Source organism: Antechinus flavipes, chromosome 3, assembly GCF_016432865.1.
Source record: "Antechinus flavipes isolate AdamAnt ecotype Samford, QLD, Australia chromosome 3, AdamAnt_v2, whole genome shotgun sequence".
NCBI lineage: Eukaryota > Metazoa > Chordata > Mammalia > Dasyuromorphia > Dasyuridae > Antechinus > Antechinus flavipes.
Genome location: NC_067400.1, coordinates 593,319,520 through 593,345,599, shown reverse-complemented (window position 1 = coordinate 593,345,599; position 26,080 = coordinate 593,319,520). Strand labels below are relative to the sequence as shown.

The following is a 26,080-nucleotide window of genomic DNA, read 5'->3' as shown; positions in this document are numbered from 1 at the left end:
AAAGTGGCAGAGGATGCTAAGAATTACGTGATTTTCAGACTCTTTGGAGAAATTAACTTATTGTTGTTATTCTAAATGAAAAAATTTTCTCCATTGGCTAGTGAGTAGACATATTATAGGAGAAACTAAGTTATCAATTGTGACCTCCCAGTAAACAAAATCAGAAGATGGAAAATGGAAGGATAACTTATAGGTTCTCTTTAGAGAGACAAAACAAAAACAGTAGTGGAGCTGATTTTATCATAATGGAAATTTGAATGTTTCATTTTGCAGTGCTCATGATTACTACTTACAGAAAGATTAATATGAAAAAAGTTTTGGCTTGTGCATCAATATCTGTTTGTAGAGGATAAAGAGAGAAATTTGATGGGAAAACTTGATAAGATTTTCCAAATTTAAACAGCATACATTTTTATACTTGATATAAGATAAGAATAGGTGAAAACAGCAAAAAATATATTGGAAAATATGATTTAAGAGCAAGGAGTAATAAAGGCCAAAGAGTTGTAAACCTGTAACTTGGAAACTTTCTATCTCTACATCATAATTCTTTGAGAAAAGAATTAGAAGATGCTGAAAATGGTGTTCAATCAATAAATATTTAGTTATAGGTTCTTGCCTACTATGTGCCAGATATTGTGCTAAGTGCTGGGGATACCAAGAGGCAAAAGGCAATTCTGGCCCTCACAGAGTTTACAATATAATGGGCTTAGATATGATCTGTGCAGGAGATACCCAGATTAAGATAATTAACCGTCATCTTTCTCCTGACTTTCAGTCCAGAATCACCAAGATTGTATTAGACATTTTGATTTGGATTTGTTCCAAAGGTATCTGAAACTTAACATGTTCAAAATAGAACTCATCTTTTTCTCCAAACTTACTCCTCTTCTAAACTCCTCTATTTCTCTCTAGCAGGCCGCCATCCTTTTGGTCCCCTTGGTTCACTCACGATCTAAGTGCTATTCTTGACTCTTCATTTTTACTTAGTCCACATATCTAGTCATTTGCTAAATATTGTCATTTCTACCTCCACAGCATCTCTGAATCTGTTTCCCATTCTTGTGTCAGACAGCCACTATTCTAATTAGGATGAAATCCATGACTTTTTTTGTATAATTTACTTTGCCAGGAGTACTACCTTCTTTTGGCTACTTGTTGAAATTGTACTTATTTTTCTAGGGCTATCTTAAGTGTACCACCACCTACTTGCTAACTGTAGCCTATGCAGTCAGAAGCAATCTCTTTTTTCCTTAAATTCTCAAAAAAAATTTTCTGGATGTCTGTGATGTCTTTATGATGCCATACTTGGCATTATTTTTATGAACAAAGGATCAGAAATTTCAAGCTTGAAAGAGACCTTAGAGGTTTTCTAGTCCAATTTGTTCCTTTGACAAATGAAGTCAGCAAAATCCAGAGAAGTTAAGTGATAGGACATTTATTAAGTGCTTATTGTGTACCAAGCACTATCCAAAGTGCTGGGAACACACATAAAGCAAGTATGATGGTCCTTGCCCTGAAGGAGCTTACATTTTAATTAGGGAGAAGATTCATAAAAGGAGAACTGTGAAGAAAGAGTGGTGTGACAGCGAGGTGTTAGGATAACTGGGAAGTGTCATAGATACTAAGTTCAGGACAAGATGAGTTGAAAGCTCACATTGGCATCCAGCTTTCCTGGGTCACTGTGTGGTGTTTCACTGAGAAGGAACATAAGGATGAGAGCACAGAAATAGTAGCTGAACTGGCCTTTAGACCAGGTCCTCTGATGGCCTATCTTGTGTTTCCTTTAAGATTCTCTCTGAGAACTGGAACTTTCCCTTTTTCATTTGATCACATTCAGTGTTTAACAGGAGGCTCTACAAGTAGGAAACATACAACAAACATTTATTTATTTAATAATAATAGCTTTTCATTTTCAAAATACATGCAAAGATAATTTTCAGTAGTCACTCTTGCAAAACCTTGTGTTCCAAATTCCCCCCTTTCCTCTCTTAGACAATAAGAAATCCAATATAAGTTAAACATGTGCAATTCTTCTAAAAATATTTCCATAACTATCACGCTACACAAGAAAAATCAGGCCAAAAAGGGAAAAACAATGAGAAAGAAAACAAAATGAAAGCAAACAACTACAGAAGGTAAAAATACTATGTTGTGCTCTACATTCAGTCCCCATAGTCCTCTTTCTGGATGCAGATGGCTCTCTCCATCACAGGTCTATTGGAATTGACTTGAATTACCTCATTGTTGAAAAGAGCCATGTCCATTACAACAACAAACATTTATTGAAGAAATAAATTGAATTTATTTAACAAATCCTTTTTGAAAACCATGTAAATTCTGGCTGTAGGAAACTAAAGGCATTTGAAATGAAGAAAACTTCTAGCTTATGCTCTGTTTCTAATAACTAGAAGCCTACAATTTTGGAAAATTGCTGCTTTAATTTCACAGCCTCATGGTATGTCATGGAAGCAAGAGACATGGATCTAAAAGTTGATTTTATTTTGTGTCATCTTTGTAGATGGTTTAAAGAAAAACAGCATTGAGATGTATTTGTTTATTAATTGTCTTTATATCGAAAATTCCAATGGGCCCCAAGATCAAATGTCTTAAAGAGTAACTTATTATTTCATTAGGAAAAGGAAAAGGAATAATAAAACACCTTTCATATTCTGCTGAACCTCTGATTTATCCATTTATCCTTGCATTTTGTGCATATCTTCAGACTCATGTTACTATTCTTTGTTTATAACCAATCCTATAGTTCTCTTCACTCCCGCCAGTCCGAGTGGTTTTTGCTGTGACCATGGAAGGCAGTGCTCGAAAGGTTATCACCGTCCGCTCAGCTCTGATTGTGAAGAACAGACTGGAGACACCAATGGAGCTAAGGCTTGACAGCCCCTCCGCTCCCGACAGTAAGTTCTGGCTCTTTCTTCTCTTTCAGGAAGAAGGGTCTGTCTTCTTAAGCAGGCTGAACTTATCCTATTTTTTGAATGTCTTTGAGTTAGCGATCCATATTCTTGATTGCCAGTATTTCTTTTCTGTCGCAGAACCTGTCGTGCTCCCAGCTATCATGCCAGGGGATTCATTTGCAGTTCCTTTACACCTTACCTCTTGGCGGTTACAGGCTCGGCCCAAAGGGATGGGAGTATTTTTTTGTAAGACTCCTATCCACTGGACTACTGTGGTGAAGACCACAGAAGTTAGTAGCAGTAAAAGAGAGTGCCACTCGATGGATACAGAAAAAAGCAGATTTTTCAGGTATGGAAAGTCCTATGCAGGGGTTCATTTTTTCCTACTTCAGTATAAAAGCATGAGGAAGGCTGCACTGGCCATCTTCAAGCATTAAAGAAAGAGAATACCTTCTCCTTATTTCAGAATCTTTAATGAAAGAAGTAATTCATCTATATGTAAGTATTGAGAATCTTATAACTGTAAGGTAACTTGAAGTTTGTTAGATCATCTTGTGTTAGTTTCTAACTGAGTGAGCTTGAAATATAATAACAGTTAGACAAAATATTCTATTTAATACATACAGGAAACAACCCAAGTCCCTCCTTTACTAGTTACTTCAGAATGGTTGAACCAGAGATTAGCAAATAAATTCACGTCTTGTCACCTCCTTGGTTGGGGGCTTTTGATAGCATTGTCTAGACTTTTTGGGCCTCAGCTATTCTTGTTTGAAAACCAGAAATTTTTTATTGGAGAGATTTTACTGCATTTTATGATTATAAAGTACGTTAGTATATACTGTCTCATTTGTCATGAATAGTACCAGACTATTTCAGACTAAAACTAAGCTTATTTTAAAGTTGGCTCTTACCAGTTTGGTTGCTTTGTTGCAAAGGTAGACATTCAAGTCAAGTCAACAAGCATTTATGAAGTATTTTCTATGTGCCAGGCTGAGCCTCAGGGATGCAGCTGCAAGCCAAAAGAGATAGTCCCTACCTCAGTGGGGCTGTAATACTCCTTTCTAGGAGAGGAAGACAGCACATAAAAGGGACCTGCAAAGGGTAGGAGGAAGGGACCCACTGAGGACACAAGGATGCCTGGAGAGTGAAGAATGGCTGGGCTGGACCCTTCCTCAAAATGAGGTTCTGGGAGAATCTCATCACTGAGAGATGTCAGGAGGGAGGAAAAGAAGGGATCAAAGAAGAAGGTACCTGAGGCATGATGGTGTCATTAAGAGAAGGACAGACATCTTATCTGGGCCCTTCATCTTAATGCAGGTTCCAGGAGAAATTCTTTCAGTAGAAGAGGATTTTGAGGTGGAGGTGGGGGAGGAGTGAAATTAACTGAGGTATTGTTGAGAAATGCATTCATTTTGGTTAAAGAAAAACTTCAGATTATTATAATTTCTAACTCAGTGCATCAAAAAACATTGTTATCACAATTCTTAGTTTAATTATTCCATCTGAATTTTTTTAGCCTGTGAATTAAATGGCAGGATTATAGAAACTTGTATATACAAACCCTCTGACAGTTTATGCAGAGGTGGGAGAATTAAATATATTCAACAGTGGGAAAGTAGTAGACAGTTTTATTGCCCTTGTGATTTTAAGAGAGTTTATATGCTGCATCTTGGGAACCATAGAATGCCCTATATAGCTAGAGTAGGAGACTTTATCCAGTAACAAAAAATAGTAGGTACAATACTTAATTGCTGTACTCATTTGAACATCAGTAATAATTATACCTTTTGGGGTAATATAATATGAAGCCATACATAAGTCTTGAAGTCAGTAATGCTGAAGGATTATTGGAGCTTCTGTGAAGATATTAAAATATATCCCAAAGTATTTATATGAAGGATTTGAAAGAAAATACTTAATGTCATTTTGGATAGGAAAAACCAGATCATTTGGATATAAAGGAGGGGATAACAGGCAATTGGACTCAGAATTAGCCCTCTCTCCTAAATGGTTTCTTTTACATTAGGTTATTGGTTTTTCTGACTTAGTGTTGTCAGACTATCAATGACTAAAATATTTAGACACAAGAACTGCAAATGTTTTATTGGACTGTTGAACTGATTGTAAGATTATACCTCTTCACGAATGTAAGAGATCATGTACTGCTTTTCCATTCAGTCTGTTGATTTTCACACCATTCTTTCTTTCTTCATAGGTTTTGTGTGGCTATAAAGAAAGAGAATTATCCAGATTACATACCCTCAAAAATATTTTCTGACAGTGCTAAACAGATTTTCAGACAGCCTGGGCACACCATTTATCTCTTGCCAACTGTGGTAATCTGTAACTTGCTACCTTGTGAACTCGACTTTTATGTTAAAGGGATGCCAATTAATGGGACACTAAAACCTGGCAAAGAGGCTGCCCTGCATACAGCAGACACATCTCAGAACATTGAGCTGGGTAAGGTCTTAAAGTAATCCCATTCTCCATTCCGTGCTTAGGGGAAGCACAGAATGTTTCCCGGCATCTATGGAAATATTTCTAAATAGATCTAGTACAAAGATATAGGACCCTCACTAGAGCTCTTTTTAGGGGACATCATGTAGTACAGTGTTTAAACTTCACAAAAGTTAGCTTAGAATGATAGACAAAATTGATTTCTGGCATTGTATCATCATTGTTATTTGACCATGGCAGGACACATAATCCTTGTGAACTGCATTATTTTCCTGACCTGTAAAATAGAGGATAGAATAAGGTGAGTGGGTGGAGATAATTCTGCCCCTCCCTACCTCACAGAAAAGTTATGAGGATTATTCATGACATCATGTAGGTCAAGTGATCCTTGGAATAAAGGAATAATAAATGTAAGATGGATTATCATCATTTTGAAAGTTTATTTCAGTAATACTCAAAGCAGATAGGTATTTCTATGTTCTAGAGAAGATGTATATATATAACCTGAAAAACTTAAATCAGTTTGTTATCAAATAATCTTTTAAATATGACTTTGATATCTCAGTAACTATACAGACTACAGGATTTAATTTAAAATATAAAAATAGCATATTGATCCATTCTCCTTATTTTTTCATTTAAATAGATTTCTGCATAATAATGACTTATATTTGTATAGCACTTTATAAGTTTCAAAGAACTTTGACATGTATTTTCATTTGATCCTCAGTAGTAACCTTGTGAAATAGGTAGAACATGAATCATCTTCATCATTTTTTAATTTAGGAAACTTGGCCACATTTACAGATCTAAGTACTAGAAGTCTTTTGATTCCTATTTTAGTGCTCTGTTTATGGTACTATGCTGCTCTATATGTTCTTTGGATAGATATCCTTAATTACATTAAACAAAATAAAACAAAACAAAATAATTGAATCCTTAAAGCACTAGAAATTGTCATAAAAAAGTTCATTTATAATTTGAATGGGATGTAGATGGATCTATCCTCTGATTCTATATATTTGATACTTTCAGAAAGTTTATAATAGTTCTTAATTAGGACTTAATAAAGTTGTATGTATTTATATAACTTCATGTATTCATAGATATATGTATGAATGTATTATGTGTGTACACATGTATATTTATGTTTACATATATATACATGGCTATATGTGTGTGATATGTGAAAACTTGATTGCATTGGAAAAAGAAGGTGCCTAGCAAAGAAAATAATGTCTGAAAGAAATAACTAATTATATATCAATGTGGAACCTGACTCATAGTGTTTCATTTTTAAATGCAGAAAGTACTTGGTTGCTTTTTTGATGTATTGACTCTTCTTTAACATGTACTTTGCCCTTTTGAATATTAATTCCTAATTATTTTTCTGGTTTCTCTGGTTTGCTCACTCCAGTTAGAGTATTGTTCTTGACTACTTTAAAGATATTTTGGCCATTAGATATAATGTATTTTCTCTTGTATATTTCTAATCATTATTAATCTGAAAAATAATTTTAGAGGAAACCAAAATAGTTTTTTTAAAATGCATTTTTGAAAGACTAAAGTGAACCCTCAGAAAATTAGTGCTTTGTATGTACATATTCTAGGAGTATCTCTGGAGAATTTCCCACTATGTAAAGAGCTTCTAATTCCTCCTGGGACCCAAAACTACATGGTACGAATGCGACTCTATGATATCAACCGGCGGCAGTTAAATCTTACTATCCGGATTGTGTGTCGAGCTGAAGGGTCCTTGAAAATCTTTATTTCGGCTCCATATTGGCTGATCAACAAAACAGGTATGTTGAGCATCAGCCCACTAGCCCTTTCATATCTACCTTAAGCCAGGGCCAATGCAAACTGATTTATGAAATTCAGCTCCTCATGAGCCTCAGCTTCCTCTCTAATTAGGCATCAATGCTACTTTGTCCAATATGGACAAAATAACCTTTTTAGAGACCAGGTTCTAAATCCCTTAAATAAACTCAACTTCAGTTTGAGTTTGTGTTAAACCATCTTTCTGGGTACTACTTTTGTGAAATACATTGATTGGCAAACTTTGTCCAAAGGAAGACAGCCAGAAGGATGAGGTATATGGAGACTATTTCATTCAAGGATTTGTTGGGGAAACTAAGGGTTTTTAGCTGGACAAGTAAAGATTCTACAAAGATTTGGTAGCTTAAATATTTGAACATCTGCCATCTATTAATGTATAACATGTGCCCCAGAGAACAGAGAAAGAATAGTGGATGGCACCTGCAGAAAGGCTGATTTAGAATCTGTGTAAAGGAAAGCTTCCTGACAAGTAGAACTGTCCAAAATAGAATGACTTGCTTTAGGAAGTATTGAGTTCTTCATTCAGCAGTTGAGTGTTTACTTACTGAGAATATTATAGAAGAAATTTTTCTATTGGACTAAATGTTTTGGGTAGTTTCTTCCACTTCTATAATTTTATGGTTCTATGAATTCAATTTCCTTTGTTTTAATGCATTGGCTCTGACTGACTGTGATTCTTCTCTACCTTATCTCTTCCCTGAAAGGGTTACCACTGATTTTTAGACAAGACAATGCAAAGACAGATGCTGCAGGACAGTTTGAAGAACATGAGCTGGCTCGGAGCCTGAGCCCCCTTTTATTCTGTTATGCTGACAAAGAACAGCCAAATCTGTAAGTAAAATTAATTATAGGAAGGGCAAACAAGCTCCTAGAGAGTGGAAAAAGTTAGCAAACGATTTAGGACTAGCATTTAAGTAGAAATATACTGCAGATAACAACCCTGGCTTGGCAAGGAGATAGATGGGATGACCTAATGGGATTTTTTCCATATCTAATTTCTGTGTTATTTGATATTGAAAACAAACCATTTCGTTGGTTTATAATAAAAGCATTGGGGGTGGTTTTACTTTACATGTATTGAAGTCATACTTCTCATAGCTGTAATGGAGAAGAAACCACATTTTTTCCTTGCTTCACTTCCTTATGCTATTTTTTATCTGTAAGCTTTCAGTACAGGAAGGAAGAAATGGTATATGTTGGAAATAAATTGGTTTTCCATTAAAAGATATACGACTATCCAATTCAAGTACTTTTGTATAAGATGTTTTTGAAATTTACCCTTTAGACCTTTAACTAAAATGTACCATTTCAGTTCAAAATATTTCAAGGTTATTTTAAATATGAGAAAGAAAATGAAATCTAACAAGAGTTATGTGAATTACTGAAAGAGGGCAGAAGGATAACAGGGACCACTAATTTCATATTGTATTTGTCTTTTCCCTACTGCTTTCTTTTCATTCTTTTACTAATAACCTAGTATTGTCTCTCTAAGTCATATTAGAACTCCAGTCTGAAGAAATGAAGGCTATTATAAAATCACATCTGAAGGATGTGTCTGCTTTTCCAAAATACCATCCCAATAGTCTATAGTATCCTGTTGATAACCTCATAATGTTCTGAGGTACACATAGTTTCTGTGCTTATTTGAGTGTTCTGCTTTAATAAATGTGGATTTGTTCCACCAAGCAAAACTAGAGTTAAGTTTCAGTAATTTAGCATCCATGTTGAAAAGAATATCGACTGGGGCTCTGGGCTTGGCAAGAGGTGAAGAAAGCTGTCCGGGAAGCTCAGCCACCAACCTAAAACTTTATGTTAAAAACTTAAGTTTATTTTAGTCATGTATACTCAGATGTTCTCAAGGAGTTTCCTTACGGTTAAAGGCACACAAACACTCCTGAAGTTTTGATTGTGTTTACCATTTTAATGCTTTTTGACCAAATAACAGTCTCTAGGGCTTTTTGTTTCTAGCTCCGAACTCTAGGAAGTAACTTGTATCAAATTGTGCTTCCAAGAAAGAAAGCACAGTGACTCACTTCACCCTATTTATTTTTCAGCACTTAATTCTAAAGACTCAAACCATTATAGAGTGAAAAACTAAATGATATGATACTGGCCATTTTAACAGTATTTTGCATTGGGTGAGGAGTTAAGATTTTTGGGGAAGGAGAGAGTCATGTGAATAAAAATGATCATTGGACTCCTGAAAATTGATGTAGGATTCTGTAATTGTCTAGCTCATGGCCTATGACTGGATAACTAGAATTTGAGCATTAATATTAGGAGCAAGTGGTGCCCTTAACCACAGGATAGAAATTGGAGGGAAAGGCTGGTATTAGAAGGATGTTATATTTACTCATTTACTTGTGTCCAATTCTTAGTGACTCTATGGACCATCGCGTGCCACGCCTTTCTGTCTTTCACTGTCTCCCAAAATTTGACCAAGCTTATATTCATTTCTTCCATGATGCTATCTATTCATCTCATCCTTTGCCATCCCTTCTCCTTTTATTTTCAGTCTTTCCTAACATCATGGTCTTCTCCAATGAGTCTGGATTTCTCATTATAGGGATAAAGTATTTAAACTTCAGCTTCAGTAATTAGCTTTCCCGTGAATAATCTGATATAATTTCTTTAAGTATTGACTCTCTTTAAAAAAAAAAAAAAAGTACTGACTTTCTTGACCACATTGCTGTCCAAGGGTCTCTAAAAAGTCTTCTCCATCACCATGGTTTGAAAGTGTCTATTCTCTAGCACTTTGAAAAAATAGACTTCTTTTCCACTTACTTGCTTTTCTGCCCAACAGCTGTACCATGCGGATCGGTAGGGGGATTCACCCTGAAGGTGTGCCTGGCTGGTGCCAGGGCTTTTCACTGGATGGAGGGAGTGGAGTTCGAGCCCTGAAAGTGATCCAACCAGGAAACCGGCCTGGCCTGATTTATAACATTGGTATGTGACCCTCGACTATGGTGCTGCAGCATAAGCTTGCCCCAGTGCAGCCGTGGCCTTTGGGCTGCTTCTCTTAGAAAATTAGATGCAATTCAAAAAGCTTTCTCTTGAGGGCTGTCTTGTCTATTTAATTTCATGCTTATCTGTGACCAGGAAAAAGTATCGTTTTGACTTGAATTCTTATTTTTCAGAGAACAGTAGGAATATTTAGAAAGACTTTTCATCATTTACCCCAAATTCATTGACGTTTACAAACTTAGGAAGAGGCTGGCATTTTTGTCCATGAAACTGGAGCAGTGTTTTAGTGACTGGCCTGGCACTGAAGAACAGGTCTGGGTCAGAAGCAGGTTTAGAACTCAGTGCCCTGAATTTGAAGAGAGTGCAGGAAAATTGAAATTGGTAATTGCTAAATCATAGTTCCAGAGTACTGAATAGGGCTGGTCCCACAGAGAGACCAGGAGTATTTTTGTAGGGATTAAGATAAATTTGACTTCTCTATCTTTTTTCAAAAACAGTAATAATGATGATAATAATAATTGTTCTGTGTCTTCTAATGTCATAAAAACTCCCTCCAATAGTATGTAGGCTCCTTGAAGAAATGACTGGTTTTTGTCTTTGTGTCCATAACATACAAGGCAAGAGCTGGCACATGGTAGGTACTTAATAAGTACATGTTCATTTGAACTGAACACCTGTACAGTTTGGCATCACCACTCGCACATTAAAAGGGAAAAATTAAAATGCCATTATCGCATTATTTATTTAGAAGGTACAGTACCTACTGAGCTTGGGAGGATCAGCTGTGCCCAGCTTGAGGAGGCAGACAGGAAGTACAAAAGAGCACCAACTTGGGCACATGTGTAAGTTAGGAGTGCCAGAGCGGGGGCTGTGCCGAGAAGGGAGCGTAGAGAGGAGAGCCTGGACGGGGGAGACCAGGCAATACCAGCTGGGCCCAGCAGGCACATAGTTGGAGTTCTGGCAGGATGGTGCAGGCTTAGTTCCCAGTGACACTTTATTGTTGAAACCAGACTCAGAGTATCAGCTGATGCTGTGGAAACTGAGCACTGGTGCTTCTCATTGAGAAAATGAAACAACTAGCAGGTTTTAAGCATCTCAGTGCTCAACATACAGAGAAGATAGCTTCTGCCACATTAAGGAAAAGGCATAAGAGGTGCCAGTTAGTAGTGTAATAAAGTAAGTGGAAAGACAACTTTATCTGTTTTTCAAACTGATTGACTTAACATTTCTAAGTTCTTTGGTGTTTTATGGTTTATCCAGCCCTTTAAGTGTTTGTAAGCCTTCATAATTGTTTAAACATTTGTTTATATCAATAATTAGCATTTTCTGAAAATGCCTGATTATCATGTATGCATCCATTGTGATAGACTTTATGTTATTTACTACTGATTTGTTAATCTCAGGTAATTTACCATTATAAAATCACTCAGAGTTTGGATTTGGTGTTTCAGGTTTTCTTTCTCATTGCTTTTCTCTTTTTGGATCATGTTACATAAAGTATATAACTTGTTGTAGGGTATGGATGGAGGTTTTTTATGGGTTGAGTTGACCAAGGATAAGAATGGTGGTTAAAGTTGCAAATGTTTGGGGCATAAACTTAGACACAGGTGGATAGGAGTAGATTACATAAAATTATGACAGTGGCCAACTTTTGCTATTTAAAACTAAATGCTTATGGATGAATTCCTATTCATTCCAACCACACTGGTTTTATTACAGTGTTTCTAAGGAAATCAGGCTAGGCAATATGGAATGGCTAATAATGAATCAAGTGATTATAGATGAAATGCTATTAAGAGTAGAATAGAAGGCTACACTCTGCTAATAGAATCATACTTTCATTTCCAAATCTATACATTGAATTAAGTCAGGAGCTTATTGCACTAGCAAACATTCATGAAGTGTTTACTGTATGCTGGGGAAAGTGCTAAACACTGAGTATACAAAGAATGTCCCTGTCCTTAAGGAACTCACAATCAGATCAGGGAGATAACGTGCAAGCAGTGATCACAAGTTAGGGACAGCTTACAAAGGAAATAAGCCACAGAGGGAAGACCCTAGAATTAAAAGAGATTGGGGAAGGCTTTGTATAGAAGGTGGGGTTTTACCTGGGACCTGATGGAAGCCAGGGAAGCCAGGAGGTGGATATGAAGAGAGAGCATTCCAGGCATGGAGGAACGGCCAGAGAAAATGCTCGGAGATGAGACCTAGTATCTTGTTGGGGTAAAAGGCAAGAGATCAATGGCACTGGGTCAGGAGTGTGTGAGGAAGAAGGTGGAAGATAACCAGAAAGGTAAGAAGGGATTAAGTGCTTTGAATGCCAAACAGATTTCATACTTGATTCTTGAGGTGATAGGGAACCACCAAAGTTTATTGTATAAGGGGGTGATCACTAAAGTGATTTTCCAATAACACAAGTCCACCCCGTCACCTTGTGACTTGTATTATTGGAAAATCACTTTAGTGGCTGAATGGAGGCAAGATTGGAGTGGGGAGAGACTTGAGGCAGGCAGAAGTCCCTTCACAGGCTATTGCAATAATTGAGGCTTGAGAGGCTGAGGGCCAGCCTACACCAGGTGTGACAATGGCAGAAGAAATATGGAAGCATATTCAGGACATTTTGTAGAGGTGAAACTGGCAACATGTTAGATAAAGGGGGTGTCAAGGATGACCCCTACAGTGCGAAACTGGGAGATTTGAAGGATAAGTGATGCTCTCAACAGTAATAGGGAAGTTTGGAAGGGAGGAAGGTTCAATAGAGAGATGGTGATTAAATTTATGAGAATGGATGAAGTCACCAAGTGAAATAGTATAGAAAGGGCGGAAAAGAGGGCTCAGGATAGAACTCTTTGGAGACACCCAATTTTGTTCATGAAGGTATGATTTTTTTGGTCAAACTCTTATCTTTCTCTGAATCAATTGATCAGAATTGATCTTATTTTTAGGTATTGATGTCAAAAAAGGCCGAGGTCGCTACATTGATACTTGCATGGTCAACTTTGCACCCAGATATCTGCTAGATAATAAGTCATCTCATAAGCTAGCTTTTGCACAGAGAGAATTTGCCAAGGGACAGGTAAGAAATTTTTCTATGAAGAATGACTAGTACTTAATTAATAGCCATGGCTATTTTTTTGAATTTTTGAATAAGCTGGCTATTGCTTGAAAAGCATTCATTTTAAAACCAACTTTGTGGAAACTTAGAAGTTATTATTAATGGAATGCCAATTCTGTCTGCTCTAGTCAAAACAAGTAATAGAAGTAATCAAATACTTTAATTGTTTATTCTAATAAATCATGATTGAGCTTATTTTGGGACACCCAGAAAAAACATGTGTTCAAAAAGTGTTTACATTTAAGAGTAGAGGATACTCTATTCTTATGGGTACTATACTATGGGGACTCCATTTTGGGTGGGAGGCAAGAGATCTAACAATTTGAAGATAAAAAATGATTTCATTTGTTCACTCAACTTTAATGGACTGCTATCTTGTAGGGAACATCCAATCCTGATGGTTATATCTCTACCCTCCCTGGTTCCAGTGTGGTTTTCCACTGGCCCCGAAATGACTATGACCAGCTCTTATGTGTGCGTCTGATGGATGTCCCCAACTGTGTTTGGTCTGGAGGCTTTGAAGTCAACAAGAACAACTCATTCCATATCAATATGAGGTAAGCATAAGGCATCTCTAGTCAGACAAGATACACTTCATTGGGAATGCAGTCATGGAAGCTGCCCATTGCCCCGCCTTGACTTGTTTGTGTTTAGTTTAGCCCTGACAGGTATCTTTGAGATCTTAAACCTGGTGAAGCTCATACAAGCATGAGTATGTTGGTGGAATGAGCAGTGAAAGAACTGCTTGTATTTGGGGTAGACTGTTGTGACAAATTACAAAGACCAAGAGGTAGAATTGTCAGAAGAACACTGAGCTCATGTGATGAATATTGATTGCCTGGAACTCTAGAAATTTTGCTTAGATTTAAATGAAGAATCTGATTACCTATTTTTTAATCCATTCTTATAAGTTTGTACAAAAATTCCCCATGGACTCAGTGCCATTCTCATGAGTAGACTGACTCTTTATTCCCAGCCTAGGATTCTTCAAGCCTTTAATAGTGAAAGTAAAAAATAAAAAAATCTCAGTCAGTCCAGGGATAATTGTATTATCTCACTATCAAGTTATTTCTTCTGTCCCTTGAAACTCAATCCAAAGAATTTTGAATTCTTTGATAACACATCCAATTTGGAATCCTAGATTCATTTTTATGTATATGTGTTAAAGTCAGGGCTTCATCATGTATATTCATGTATTACCTTGGTAGGGTAGATCCCCTCCCTTGATATATGTTGTTGGAAAGCATTCCAAGTATTCCTATTGAATTTTATTTATTTTTTAAAAAGAGGAGAGGCTGGAACTGGAGAGGCAGATTTGGAAGTCTTTGTATAAAGGTGGAATTTACAGTCATGTAAGTGCAGTCAAGGGAGAGCATTGCAGGAGAAGAGGCACTTCTGTGGAAGACACACAACAAGGTGATGCAGAACACAAATAGGAAGATAAATCCATTACCCAAACGCATGACTCACCCCATCAAGCTAATGCATTCCTAAGTCAAACATAAATAATTTTTGGATTATTTCCCACTTTAATTTTTCCACATTACTTCTCCGTTCCATGAATGTACACAATGAAGTAATGTGCAGTGAGCCTGGAAAAGTTGGTCCCAGCAGCATCACCAAAGATAGCAAACCCAACTAAGGGAGTTGGTAATTTAATCCTAGAAACTTCAGGGAGCACCTGGAGGGGCTTCAGGAGCAATTGGGCAGTATGGTCAGCTTTAGGAATATCCATTTGCCAACATGTGCAAAAGTGTTTGTAGTAGTCCTTTTTGTCAAGGCAAGATGGATGCTCACCAGCTGAAGGGTGGCTGAATAAGTTATGGTATATGAATGTAATGGGATATTGTTCTGTAAGAAATGATCCACAAAATGATTTCAGAAAAGCCTGGAGCCACTTACACGAACTGATGCTAAGTGAAATGAGCAGTACCAGGAAAACATTGTTCATGGCAACAACAAAATTATGATCAATTCTGATGGATGTGGCTCTTTTCAACAATAAGGTGATTCAGGCCAATTCTAATAGACTTGTGATGAAAAGAATTATCTGCATTCAGAAAAAGGACGATGGGGACTGAATATAGATCCCAACATAATATTTTCACCTTTTTTGTTATTGTTTACTTGCTTTTTTTTCTTTCTCATTTTTTTCCTTTTTCTTGTATAGCATAATTGTGAAAATATGTATAGAAGAATTGCATATGTTTTAACATATATTGGATTACTTGCTATATAGGGGAGAGAGTAGGGGGAAGAGAGGAAGAAAAAAAATTTGGGACACAAGATTTTGCAAAGGTGAATATTAAAAATTATGCATATTTTTGGAAAATGAAAAGCTTTAAAAAAAAAAAAAAGGAATAACCATTTGACTACTTGTTGGGAAAAGAATAGATTAGAGTGAGAAGAGACAGGAAGCAGATCATTCAGGTAGTTACTGAACTGACCCGAGTGAAAGGTCATTTATACAAGGATCATGGCCATGTGGTGGTGCAATGGGTAGAGTGTTGGATCTGGAGATGGGAGGACCTTGGTTCCAATGTGGCCTCAGATATTAGCTCACTGAGCCTGGGCAAGTCATCTTTGTTTGCCCTTTCTCAACTACAAAGTGATTATAGCAATAGTATCCACTTTGCAAAGATGTTGAAAGGCTCCAATGAAATATTTCCATTTATATGTAAGAATAGTTTTCAACATTTATTTTTGTAAGAGTTTGAGTGCCCCAATTTTTTTTTCCTCCCTCCCTTGCCTCCTTTCTTTCCAGGATAACAAGCAATCTGATATAGATTATATGTGTTCAATCATATTACACATATTTCCATATTAGTCATGTTGTGAAAGAAAAATCAGAACAAAAGCAAAAAACCATGAGAAAAAAAAAAAAGCAAACACAAATTAAAAAAAAAAAAGATGAAAATAGTATGTTTCAATCTCCTTAGTTCTCTCTCTTGATGCAAATGGCATTTTCCATCCCAAGTTTCTTGGAATTATCTTGAATCATTATATTGCTGAGAAGGGCTAAGTCTTAATTGATCATTGTACATTGTTGCTTTTACTGTGTACAGTGATCCTCCTGGTTCTACTCACTTCACTCAGCATCAGTTCATGTAAGTCCTTCCAGGCTTTTCTCAAATCAGCCTGCTCAATTAGATGATGTTTGTAAAAGCCCTTAGAGCAGTGCCTGGCACAAAATACAAGCTATATATGCTTAGTTACTTCCTTTACTACCCTCCTCCACATGAAGGGAAGAAGAGTATATATAAGAGATTGTGGAGTTGGATTAATAAGATTTTATGACTGATTGTATATGAGGGGATGAGGAAGAGGGAAGGGATGAAGAGAAGATGTCTCTTGGCTTGCTAACCTGGGTGACTTAGTGCCCTTGACTGAAGTAGAAAATTAGGTAGAAAGCAGTTTTATTTGGAAATATAATCAAATTTTCTTTTTGGTACATTAAGTTCAAAATGCCTCTGGCACATCCAGTTGAAGACATCTAATAGGTAGTTGGTGTGGGACTGGAGTTAAGGAAAAAGAGTAAAACCCTATATATAGATCTGAGAATCATTTAGTTAGAGATAATAGTTGAACCTCTAGGAGCTGATGAGAGTGAGAGATAGAGATAAACTCAGGGAGAAAAAATAATATTTCAGGGTCTAGGAAGAAAGAGGGTAATTAATAGTATCAAATGTTTTAAGAGGTCAGGAATAATGAAGAATAAGAAAATGTTGGGTTAACCAAGTGAAGTTATTGGTACTTTTGGAGAGAACAATTTCTGTTGAATGATGAGGTTGAATTTCAGATTTATAAAGGGCTCAGAAATAATTGGGAGATTAGAAAAATGCTGATAGCTTTTTCAGGAAGTTTGTCTGTGAAGGGGATAATGAACTAATAGATGATGCTTTAAAGGGTCAATAGGATTAAGCAAAGGTTTTTGAAGATGCAGGAATTTGTCCATGTTTGGGCATTAGTGAAGGAATCAGCAAATAAGAAAAGAGAGTATTTGAGTGATAGGGAAGGCTCTCAGTCAGGGTTGGAAGGGAATAAATCCAAGGTTCATGTGCTATCTTATAGTTATCTGGAGTTGCGTCGTAAAATTTAAGCTCAAAGAGTAGGGATTAGAACTTGTCTAAAAGCCAGCCTCGTGCTTTGTATAGAGTGATAATACCTGTTGAATGAACACAACAATTTGTTTCATTTGCCAACAGTATTCAGGCTGATGACAATGGAGTTAACTAATTAGTGTGTTGGTTGAGAACAAGAAACCTCTTGGAATAAAAGCAAAAATTTGGATGTGCCATGTACAGATAACTAAAAGTTTACTTTTATAAATGTAATGTTACCAAATTCTTTGTGAAAGCTTTTAATTTCTTATGTATACATCCTATCTTTTTATATGAATTAATCTATCTAGCATATATTGAGCTGTGCATGGGCACCCAAATGTTTTTGTTCATTTGATAATATTGACATTATGATACCAATAGAAAATCAGGCTGTTTTGAATTTTTTCTGAATGTTTTGAATTCTATTTTATTGTCTTTTTTTTTTTTTTTTTTTTTTTTTTGCAGAGATACCCTAGGCAAAAGCTTCTTTCTTCGAGTGGAAATTACTCTCCGAGGAGCCACATATAGAATTTCATTCAGTGACACAGATCAGTTACCTCCTCCTTTCCGAATTGACAACTTTTCCAAGGTATCAAGTCTTAACTTAGCAGGGAGCTCATTTAGGACCACACTGACTGTTTTGTAAGAGAAAGATTGAGGTGTTTGCTGCCCCAAGAAGAATGGTTGGAAGCATTTTATCTTTGCAGGAATGAGAAGTAGGAATCCCTTTGGTTCTTAGTATTGCTAGTACCCTTCTTATTACTGAAAATCAATACCAATAATAAAATTGAATAATCTGAGTCACCATCAGATAATTAATTACTGTTGAATGTCCTGGGAACAGAATAGACATGCCCAGGCCAAATAGTACTCTATAGTCTCCCAAAATTTTTTTGACTATAGCATTTGGCATTCCTAATAGGCCTTCTGCCACAGAGTTGCTGGCTCTTAGAGTTCCATATAGTCAGTGAAAAAGTGACTCAGAATTAGGCCATCCCAGCAGCCCAGCAATGGGTAACTTTGCTGTAGGTTTGTAATTAGGCATCCAAAGAAAACCAAATGAAAATGATTTTAAATGATTTCTGTGACTAATACTTTCAATTCCAAAACCTTAATTCTTCTTTTCAAGTATTTCATACATAGCAAGGGGAAAATTGCCACAGAATATAAATTGCTGACCCTAAGAATTTATCAGTGGAAAGACTCTCAAGTGTTGCCTGCCAAGAGTCCCCTGGAGTCCTTTTAGCTGAAGGATTCTTTAGAATAGGTGGATTCTTAGGTTTAAAAGGGAGGCTCCAAAACTTTCCTGGAGTTATTTCTATCTACAGTCGGCAGGCGGAAACCAACAGGAACATAAGCCAGCTGCCCGGCAAAGCCCTGATTCACCACCTGAGGTCACCACTCTGAATGAAAGTCCTCTTTGTCTTCTTTGCCATTCCTGTAGGTCCCAGTTGTCTTTACTCAGCACGGCGTGGCTGAGCCCAGGCTCCGAACTGAAGTGAAGCCCATGACCTCACTGGATTATGCGTGGGATGAGCCTGTCCTGCCACCTTTCATCACATTAACTGTTAAAGGAGCGGGCTCCTCAGAGATTAACTGCAACATGAATGATTTCCAGGACAACTGGCAACTTTATTATGAAAACTTCATCTATATAGCTGCTACATATACATTCTCAGGGTAATCCCTTGTTACTCTTCTTGCAAGCAAAAGGATCTGATTATTAGCTGGCATTGGATTTTAAACTGTTTTTCTAGTGACAGAACAAATTCTGATCAGTCATCATCATAAACTCCTGGGCCAAACTCTTGGGAGTTCATTTAATGTAGCCCCTTCCCTTGGATCAATGCCAAACGTTATCCAAATTGAATAGAATATTCCCTTTCAAAATTGCCCAAGACGCCTCCCCCATAACCTTTTAACAACTCTTACTGTAAGTTATATATTCTTTATATCAATCCTACATCCTTCTCGCCGCTCTTTTAAAGCCCCTTTCTTCTTGTTCGTTCTTCATTGCAAAATAACTTTCATCATCACACCCATATGCCACCCACTGATGATACTATGTTAGGCTGACATTTGAGTATTATACCAGGTTTTCCCTGAAGTTTATGCAAAATAGTTGAGGCTGCAAGAAGCGCCAAATTCCCCTTCAAAACCCTTCAAATTGGAATGTTTGTCATCATCTAATTGTAGAAATTGTGAAAAGCAGCTACTTATTGTAGGTTAACTTCAAATAAGGCTTGGTAAGTTTGTCATTCAAACATTGGTATTTTTGTTTGGAAACAAAAAAAATCTGTAAAAATGTGTTGGGTATTTTTTCTTCTCGGTAGTCATTCTTAGTAATCTCAAGTATAACTTGCTCTTTCCCTGTTGATATTGTCAGAGCAAATTTCAAATGGGATTTTTCTGACCAAAAAGGTGATATAACCAAATATTTAGCATTACAACTACACTTATATATTGCTTTTTTTTTTATTTGGGACCTGCCATTTTGACCTCTTATTAATTAATAAGGTCCCAGTCTATGACAGCTTGTTCAGAATGATTTCATCCTACTGTGGAGGTGATTGGCAGTCAGTACGTGATATTTACTTACCTGAGGGACACATAGGAGCTCTTTTAGAGACCTGAAGACCCTTCCTTTCTAGTGAGGGTAATACTAGTTCTTTACTCTGCCAAGGACTTGTGTACAAATAGTATAACATGTTTAGTTTTTCAAAGGCTATAATAGAAAATATTCCACCAATAGTTTTCCTCTTAAATTATATCAACCTTGTGGTTCCCAAGTTCAGCCCCTGGCAGTTTTCTGAGCTTTGTAAGTTGAAAGCTGCAGGGAGTTAATGGGAGAAAATCTTTGGAGGATTATATGACTCAGTGATTGAATCTCCTTTTGAGGTTTCCTCACATCTTCATAGTAACTAATGGAGGGAGTAGCACTGAAACTTTTCCTCCAGGCTTCTTACCTAACAAATTTTTTTGTGGTATTGGGGCTTAGACATATACCCAGCTCATTGAAATTGTATCTAAGACAGTTCAAAGCCCAGGTTCTGGAATTCCCTGAGATCTTAGGATCTTGAATCCTCAGGAAAGTCAAACAAGCAAAAGTTAATCTCTGACTTATTCATCAGTAAACCTTCTAGCTGCCATAGGGCTGTACTCCTGGCTCTCTTATTCCTGATTTCTGCCAAAGAAGGAAGTAAGAGTCAGGAATCTGGCAAAAGCCTTGGAAGGAAGGTCTTCCTCCATAATTTTCATCATCTAGTTAGCATTTTATACCTGAGGAAAAAATTACAATTTTCACAGAATGGAAAATATAGTATTATAACCTGTTACACTATATTCTACATGTCAGATGATGTGCATCTTTGAATTGGAAAGAAATCTAGTGTATTAGCTAACCATGATAAAGGTCTTTTCTTTCTGCGTTATTTCTTATTTATCCTTTCGTAGAAATGATTAGACTCTCATTTTCATTAAATTTATGTTGGATTTTCATGAAATTCCAGATTGCAGGAGGGAACAGGAAGGCCTGTGGCTTCCAACAAAGCTGTTACTTGTGGAGAGCTTGTCCTAGATGTCTCACCCAAAACGCAAAGAGTTATATTAAAGAAAAAGGTAAGAAACTGGGCTTTAACTGAGCTCCTTGGAGCACTTTTGAAAGCACCCTACCAGATATGTTCCTGGCATCTCTATCTGAAATTAGAGGTTCCTTTCTGAGGACTAGTTCAGTCAAGTTGATGTAACAGTGTGAAGTATTACAATATGTATATATGTATGACATACATACATGTACATACAATACATATTCTAATGGATTGTGAATTTTCTGGATATTAAAGTACTCTTAAACAGTGAGGTCTAACTCCAATAGAAATGAATCCATAGATTGACTTAGAAAACCACAAAATAACATTGTCAGTGTTGTGTTGTACTTTAATTAATTTTCTTAAACATTTTCCAGTTACATTTAATCTGGTTTGAGTTGCTAGTTTGACACTTCTCTCCTAAAATTTACTAGACAAAATTATATTAAATTTAGCCAAATTAGGAGGCATTTACTTGATCTTGTAGATGTCAAAGGCTTAGGGTCACAGAGGTGTCTCTAGGCTCATTGTCTCATTTAACATATGAGGACACTGAGAGCCAAGCACAAGTGATTTTTCCAAGATTATACAGTAAGTAGAGCCAAGTTTTGAACTCAGTTCTTATGATTGCAAGTTAAATGCTCTTTCCACTGAGCTGAGACTTGTTGGACATCTGCAGCTGACAAGGAGATATATTTCAGAGGTAGCATCGTTTTGTTTTGCTTTTTAAAGATACCTTATCTCATTTTGTTTAACTTGAAATTTAATCCTCTGTTATCAAAGCAGAATATGTGCTGTTTTTTAAAAATGCTGTTTTTTTGAGCTTTTGGAGTTATTTGAATTTTAGACAAGTTAGCCCTGAGTTAAGTTCCATAGCTAGAATGTCATTCCTTTTCACCTCTACTTTGTAGAGTTCTAGGCTTCTTTCAGAACCTAGTTCTGGAAGCTTTTCTTTATCCGCCCAGGTGGTAGTGCCTTCCCCCTAAGTAAAATCACTTCATATATGTTTTGTAGTTTCTTCTTTGTATAATTGTGTCCTCCTAATGGAATATAAGTTCCTTGAGGACAAGGACTTTTTGTCTTTGTCTCCTCACAGCCCAGCATAGTACCTGGCAAATGGAAGATGCTCAATAACATACTTGCTGATTTGAGTTGAATTACAGCTTAGTATATCTTCCTGCTTCTTGTCTATCTCAAGTACCATCTTATAATTAGTAGTAAAATGCGAATTACAAAAGGCTGCATGAAATGAAGATATTTCCTGATCCTCTTCTGATTACAGCATGAGTTAAGGCTAACTGCCTCCTGAAAACTGGCAGTTCTTTCAGCTTCAGCTGATGAGACAGTCTTAACTTCACAAGATTATTGTTTTATTTTTTCCCGTGTCCATACTGTAGGAACCAGGAAAGCGGTCTCAGCTGTGGAGGATGACTGGGACTGGCATGTTGGTCCATGAAGGCTCCTCAGTTCCTCACAACCCTAATAAACCTGCAGCTTCTCGATCTGTCGAAGGGTCTGCCATTCTAGACATTGCTGGTCTCGCTGCTGTGACAGATAACAGGTCATTATCGAGGCAATTTGTGCTTAAGACTCATAGCTAATAAATTTAGGTTGAAACCAACTGTGCAAATTGGTTTGCATTGAACTGAGATTGAAATAAATTATTAACAATAAAGTATGAGCATATTTTTTATTTGTTTGGATAACCCTATGCCTATATTTTCCTATCTGTTAAACTGGTGCTATTATTTATTTAAGATGTATAATCCACCTGCTTCCAAGAAGGCGTTAGGCAATTTGAAGCAACTAAAGCATGATATAAAATAAGGCATTTTGGGATAGAATAGAACAGAGACCATGTAAAGGAATCTAAAATAGGTATGATTGATATCCCTTTTTGTGTTTCACAGAAATGTCTTTGTAATAAATTGAAAAATATGTATCCAAGTTTATTATTTCTTGTATTATACGTTTTTCCAAGTTAATACTTAAGGCTGATGGCTTATTATTTTCCATTTTATTTTATACCCAATTTTTTCTGCCTTTAAGAAGTATTCAGATTGAGTCCCAAGACAGTCAGGCATTTCATTAGGTTTTAAGAGTAGAAGGCATTACAAGGGAGTCAAGCAGCTCATTTATGTGTGAGCAGAAATGAAGACTTTGAAATAGCTAGTCCTTGTCATTTTGTCTCTCTCCAGATTTGAACCTCTGATGCTGAGAAAGCCCGATCGTCGGCGCAGCACGACCCAGACGTGGAGTTTCCGTGAAGGAAAGCTGACTTGTGGGTTGCATGGGCTTGTTGTACAGGTCAGTGCTGTTGGAAGCTTGAGACTGCAACACTGTGTCCAACCCCTATGAGAAGAGCATTCAGCCAACAGCCCTTAGGTTTATTTAGATTTACTCTTGGTAATGAAGAGTCCAGAGTAAATGGAGTAGTAATTGGGAGGCATATTAGGAATAATCCTGTGGAGTTTTAATCAAAAACTTTCAGAATTGTGCATGTTCTCCTGTTGTCTTTGCTGTGTTCTTTAAGGAATCCCAAAATGACCTGGTGAGTGTATTTCTAGGAAATATCAAAGTGCAGATTACTTTGTTGTTTAGGCATATCCCTCTGTTTGCTGGGCACTTGAGTCAAATTGACATTTCAGATTAAATATTTCTAGGCAAACTTTTTTGATTACAGGCAAAAATCAAAGGTTTTTCTAGTCTCTCTCCAGTAGGCCATTCTCACATATTTTGCATTACTTCTTTTCACTGGATCCTCTGATCAATTTGCACTACCCTTTCTTACCCCTACCCATTTTGGTTCATTCCATACCCCTTCATCTCTATCTGCTAAAGTCTCTCCTTTCAGTCCCTAACTCAGGTACCATGTCTTTCATGAAACTTTTCCCCAACAGTACCAGATGAAAGGAATTTTCCTTACCTAGGTTTCCCTTAGTGTTTTACCTTAGCCTAGCCTTTGTAGTCATTCCTTTTTTGACAGTATCATAGTGATTTGTGTACGTGGATTGCAGCCCTTTTGGGAAATAATCTCTTTAAGTGCAGGGTCTGTGTGTCATCTTTGTGTCTTTAAAAAGGGGAAGGATTTCAGTACTTAGACCCGGCTTCTCAGTTGTTACTTCTTTGTTTTCTCTGTTTTGAACCGGAAAAGACACAAAGTTAAATTTAAGGACACAAGATAGTTAGGAGTTGATATCCAAAATGATCCTCCAATCTCTTCCCCATAATAACAAGTGCTGTCCTTGATGAATTACGTCACTTCATATGAAAATTTTCTGTTGGTGAAAATTGAAAGATTGTGGAAAATGGCAAAAATAGCACAGAATTGAAAGTTCAGTGAGGTGGCGCCATAGTGCACACAGTACCTGGCCTAGAGTCATCTTCCTAAGTTCAAATCTGGTCTCAGACACTTCCTAGCTGTGGGATCCTTAGCAAGGTCATTTTACCCTATTTGTCTCAGTTTTTCCTTTTCTGTAAAAGGAACTGGAGAAGGAAATGGCCAACCACTCCAATATCTCTACCAAGAAAACCCCAAATAGGATCACAAAGAGTTGGAACTGACTGAAATGACTGAACACACCACATTGTTGGGGAGAGAGAAATCTCCCAGTTTTCCAAAAAGAAAATACAAGGAGTCAGTAAATTATAGGTCAGTGAACTTGATTTAGAATCCTGGTTCAAAATATTATTAAAGAGATGATTAGCAAACATATCTAGAAAAGGAAGTGGTCATCACAAAGAATCATTGTGGTTCTGTCAACAACAAAGCACATAAAACTTTCTTCATTCTCTTTTTTGATTATAAGACTAATTGGAGAGGGGAATATTGGAGATCTGTAGTTTGCCTTGATTGTAGCAGAGTTAAGTCCTCAAGCCTGCATGCTCTTCATGTGGAAAAGTCATCAGGGTATAGACTAAGCAGCAGTGCAGTTGAATAGATTCAGAACTGGCTGAATGGTCAGAGCTGAAGTGTCATTTTTCATGTTTTCACCCCTTCTTTGGATCTCTAGAACTTGGCTCTGGATCTAGCTCCTGGGAAGTGCTGATCAATGCTTCTTGACTGACTGTTTTGAATGCCAGTAGAGGGAATGCCCCAGGGATTTGTCATTGGCCCTCTACTGCTGAACATGTTATTGGTAACTTGAATAAAGACATTAGTCAAATTTATAGATTGTAGGAAGCAGGGAAGGATTGAAATTACAATGGATGACAGAATAAGTTTCCCTAAAGGTCTTGCCAAGCTAGAACATGGGGCCAGATCTAGTTAATTGAAATTAAATGTGTGTAACTGTTATCTTAGACTTGGGATTAAATAATACACCATATAAGTAATTGGTGAACTAGACATGATTGATCAGCAGTTCATCTGGAAACTCTGGGAGTTTGAGTGTCCATCAAACTTAAATAGAATTCAATAATGTGGTATAAAAACCAAGAAAACTAATGTAACCTTAGGCTCCCTTAAGTGGAATACAGTATCCACAAATGATGAGGCGAGAATTCTGATGACTTGGATCAACTGCATTTGGAGTATTGTGTTTCGTACTTGGACCATGTACCACTGAGTACCACAAACTTGAGGGCTTTCAAAGGAAAACAACTAGAACAGCAAGGGACCTTGAGTTTATTATGCCACAGAGGGTATAGAATAGGGTAATCCTTAGGGTAGGGTAGGACAAGTCCTGGGAAGTTGAGGGCCAACATATTTAGCTATCTTCAAGTATTTGAAAGGCTGTTACATCAAAGTAGGATTAGACATTTTTTGCTTGTCCCCAAAGGCCAGAATTAGAAGTGGGTAATTGATAATTGCAGAGATAAATTTAAGCACTATGTGAGAAAAAATTGGGGGAATTAGAGCTCTATCAAAGTGTCTTGTGCTGCTTCAGGAGCATTGTAATTGTCCCTCACTGGAGGTCTTCAAGCAGTGGTCAGCCAGATGGCCCCTTGTTGGGTATGTTGGAGAGGGAATCTTGTGGGGCTCTGATTTTGGATTAGATGGAAGCCTCTGAAGTTGCTTCCAACTTGAAGGTTTTGTGATTGGTAGAATTCATGGTATGTTTTTCTTAGGTAGAAACCAAGTTGTTCTTCCATGTGATA

General features: G+C 36.9%; 1 protein-coding gene across 1 annotated transcript in view; it reads left to right on the top strand.

Moving 5' to 3' along the window:
• Nucleotides 1–26,080, top strand: part of VPS13D (vacuolar protein sorting 13 homolog D) — a 326,075-nt gene that overhangs the window by 137,755 nt on the left and 162,240 nt on the right. Inside the window, exons 45-57 of the mRNA XM_051988522.1 lie at nucleotides 2,765–2,915; nucleotides 3,051–3,261; nucleotides 5,128–5,375; nucleotides 6,983–7,174; nucleotides 7,916–8,042; nucleotides 10,015–10,157; nucleotides 13,121–13,251; nucleotides 13,672–13,847; nucleotides 17,859–17,982; nucleotides 18,838–19,073; nucleotides 20,903–21,011; nucleotides 22,378–22,541; nucleotides 23,179–23,287. Of these exons, the coding sequence (XP_051844482.1) occupies nucleotides 2,765–2,915; nucleotides 3,051–3,261; nucleotides 5,128–5,375; nucleotides 6,983–7,174; nucleotides 7,916–8,042; nucleotides 10,015–10,157; nucleotides 13,121–13,251; nucleotides 13,672–13,847; nucleotides 17,859–17,982; nucleotides 18,838–19,073; nucleotides 20,903–21,011; nucleotides 22,378–22,541; nucleotides 23,179–23,287 (2,121 nt within the window). The remainder of the gene's footprint in view (nucleotides 1–2,764; nucleotides 2,916–3,050; nucleotides 3,262–5,127; nucleotides 5,376–6,982; nucleotides 7,175–7,915; nucleotides 8,043–10,014; nucleotides 10,158–13,120; nucleotides 13,252–13,671; nucleotides 13,848–17,858; nucleotides 17,983–18,837; nucleotides 19,074–20,902; nucleotides 21,012–22,377; nucleotides 22,542–23,178; nucleotides 23,288–26,080) is intronic.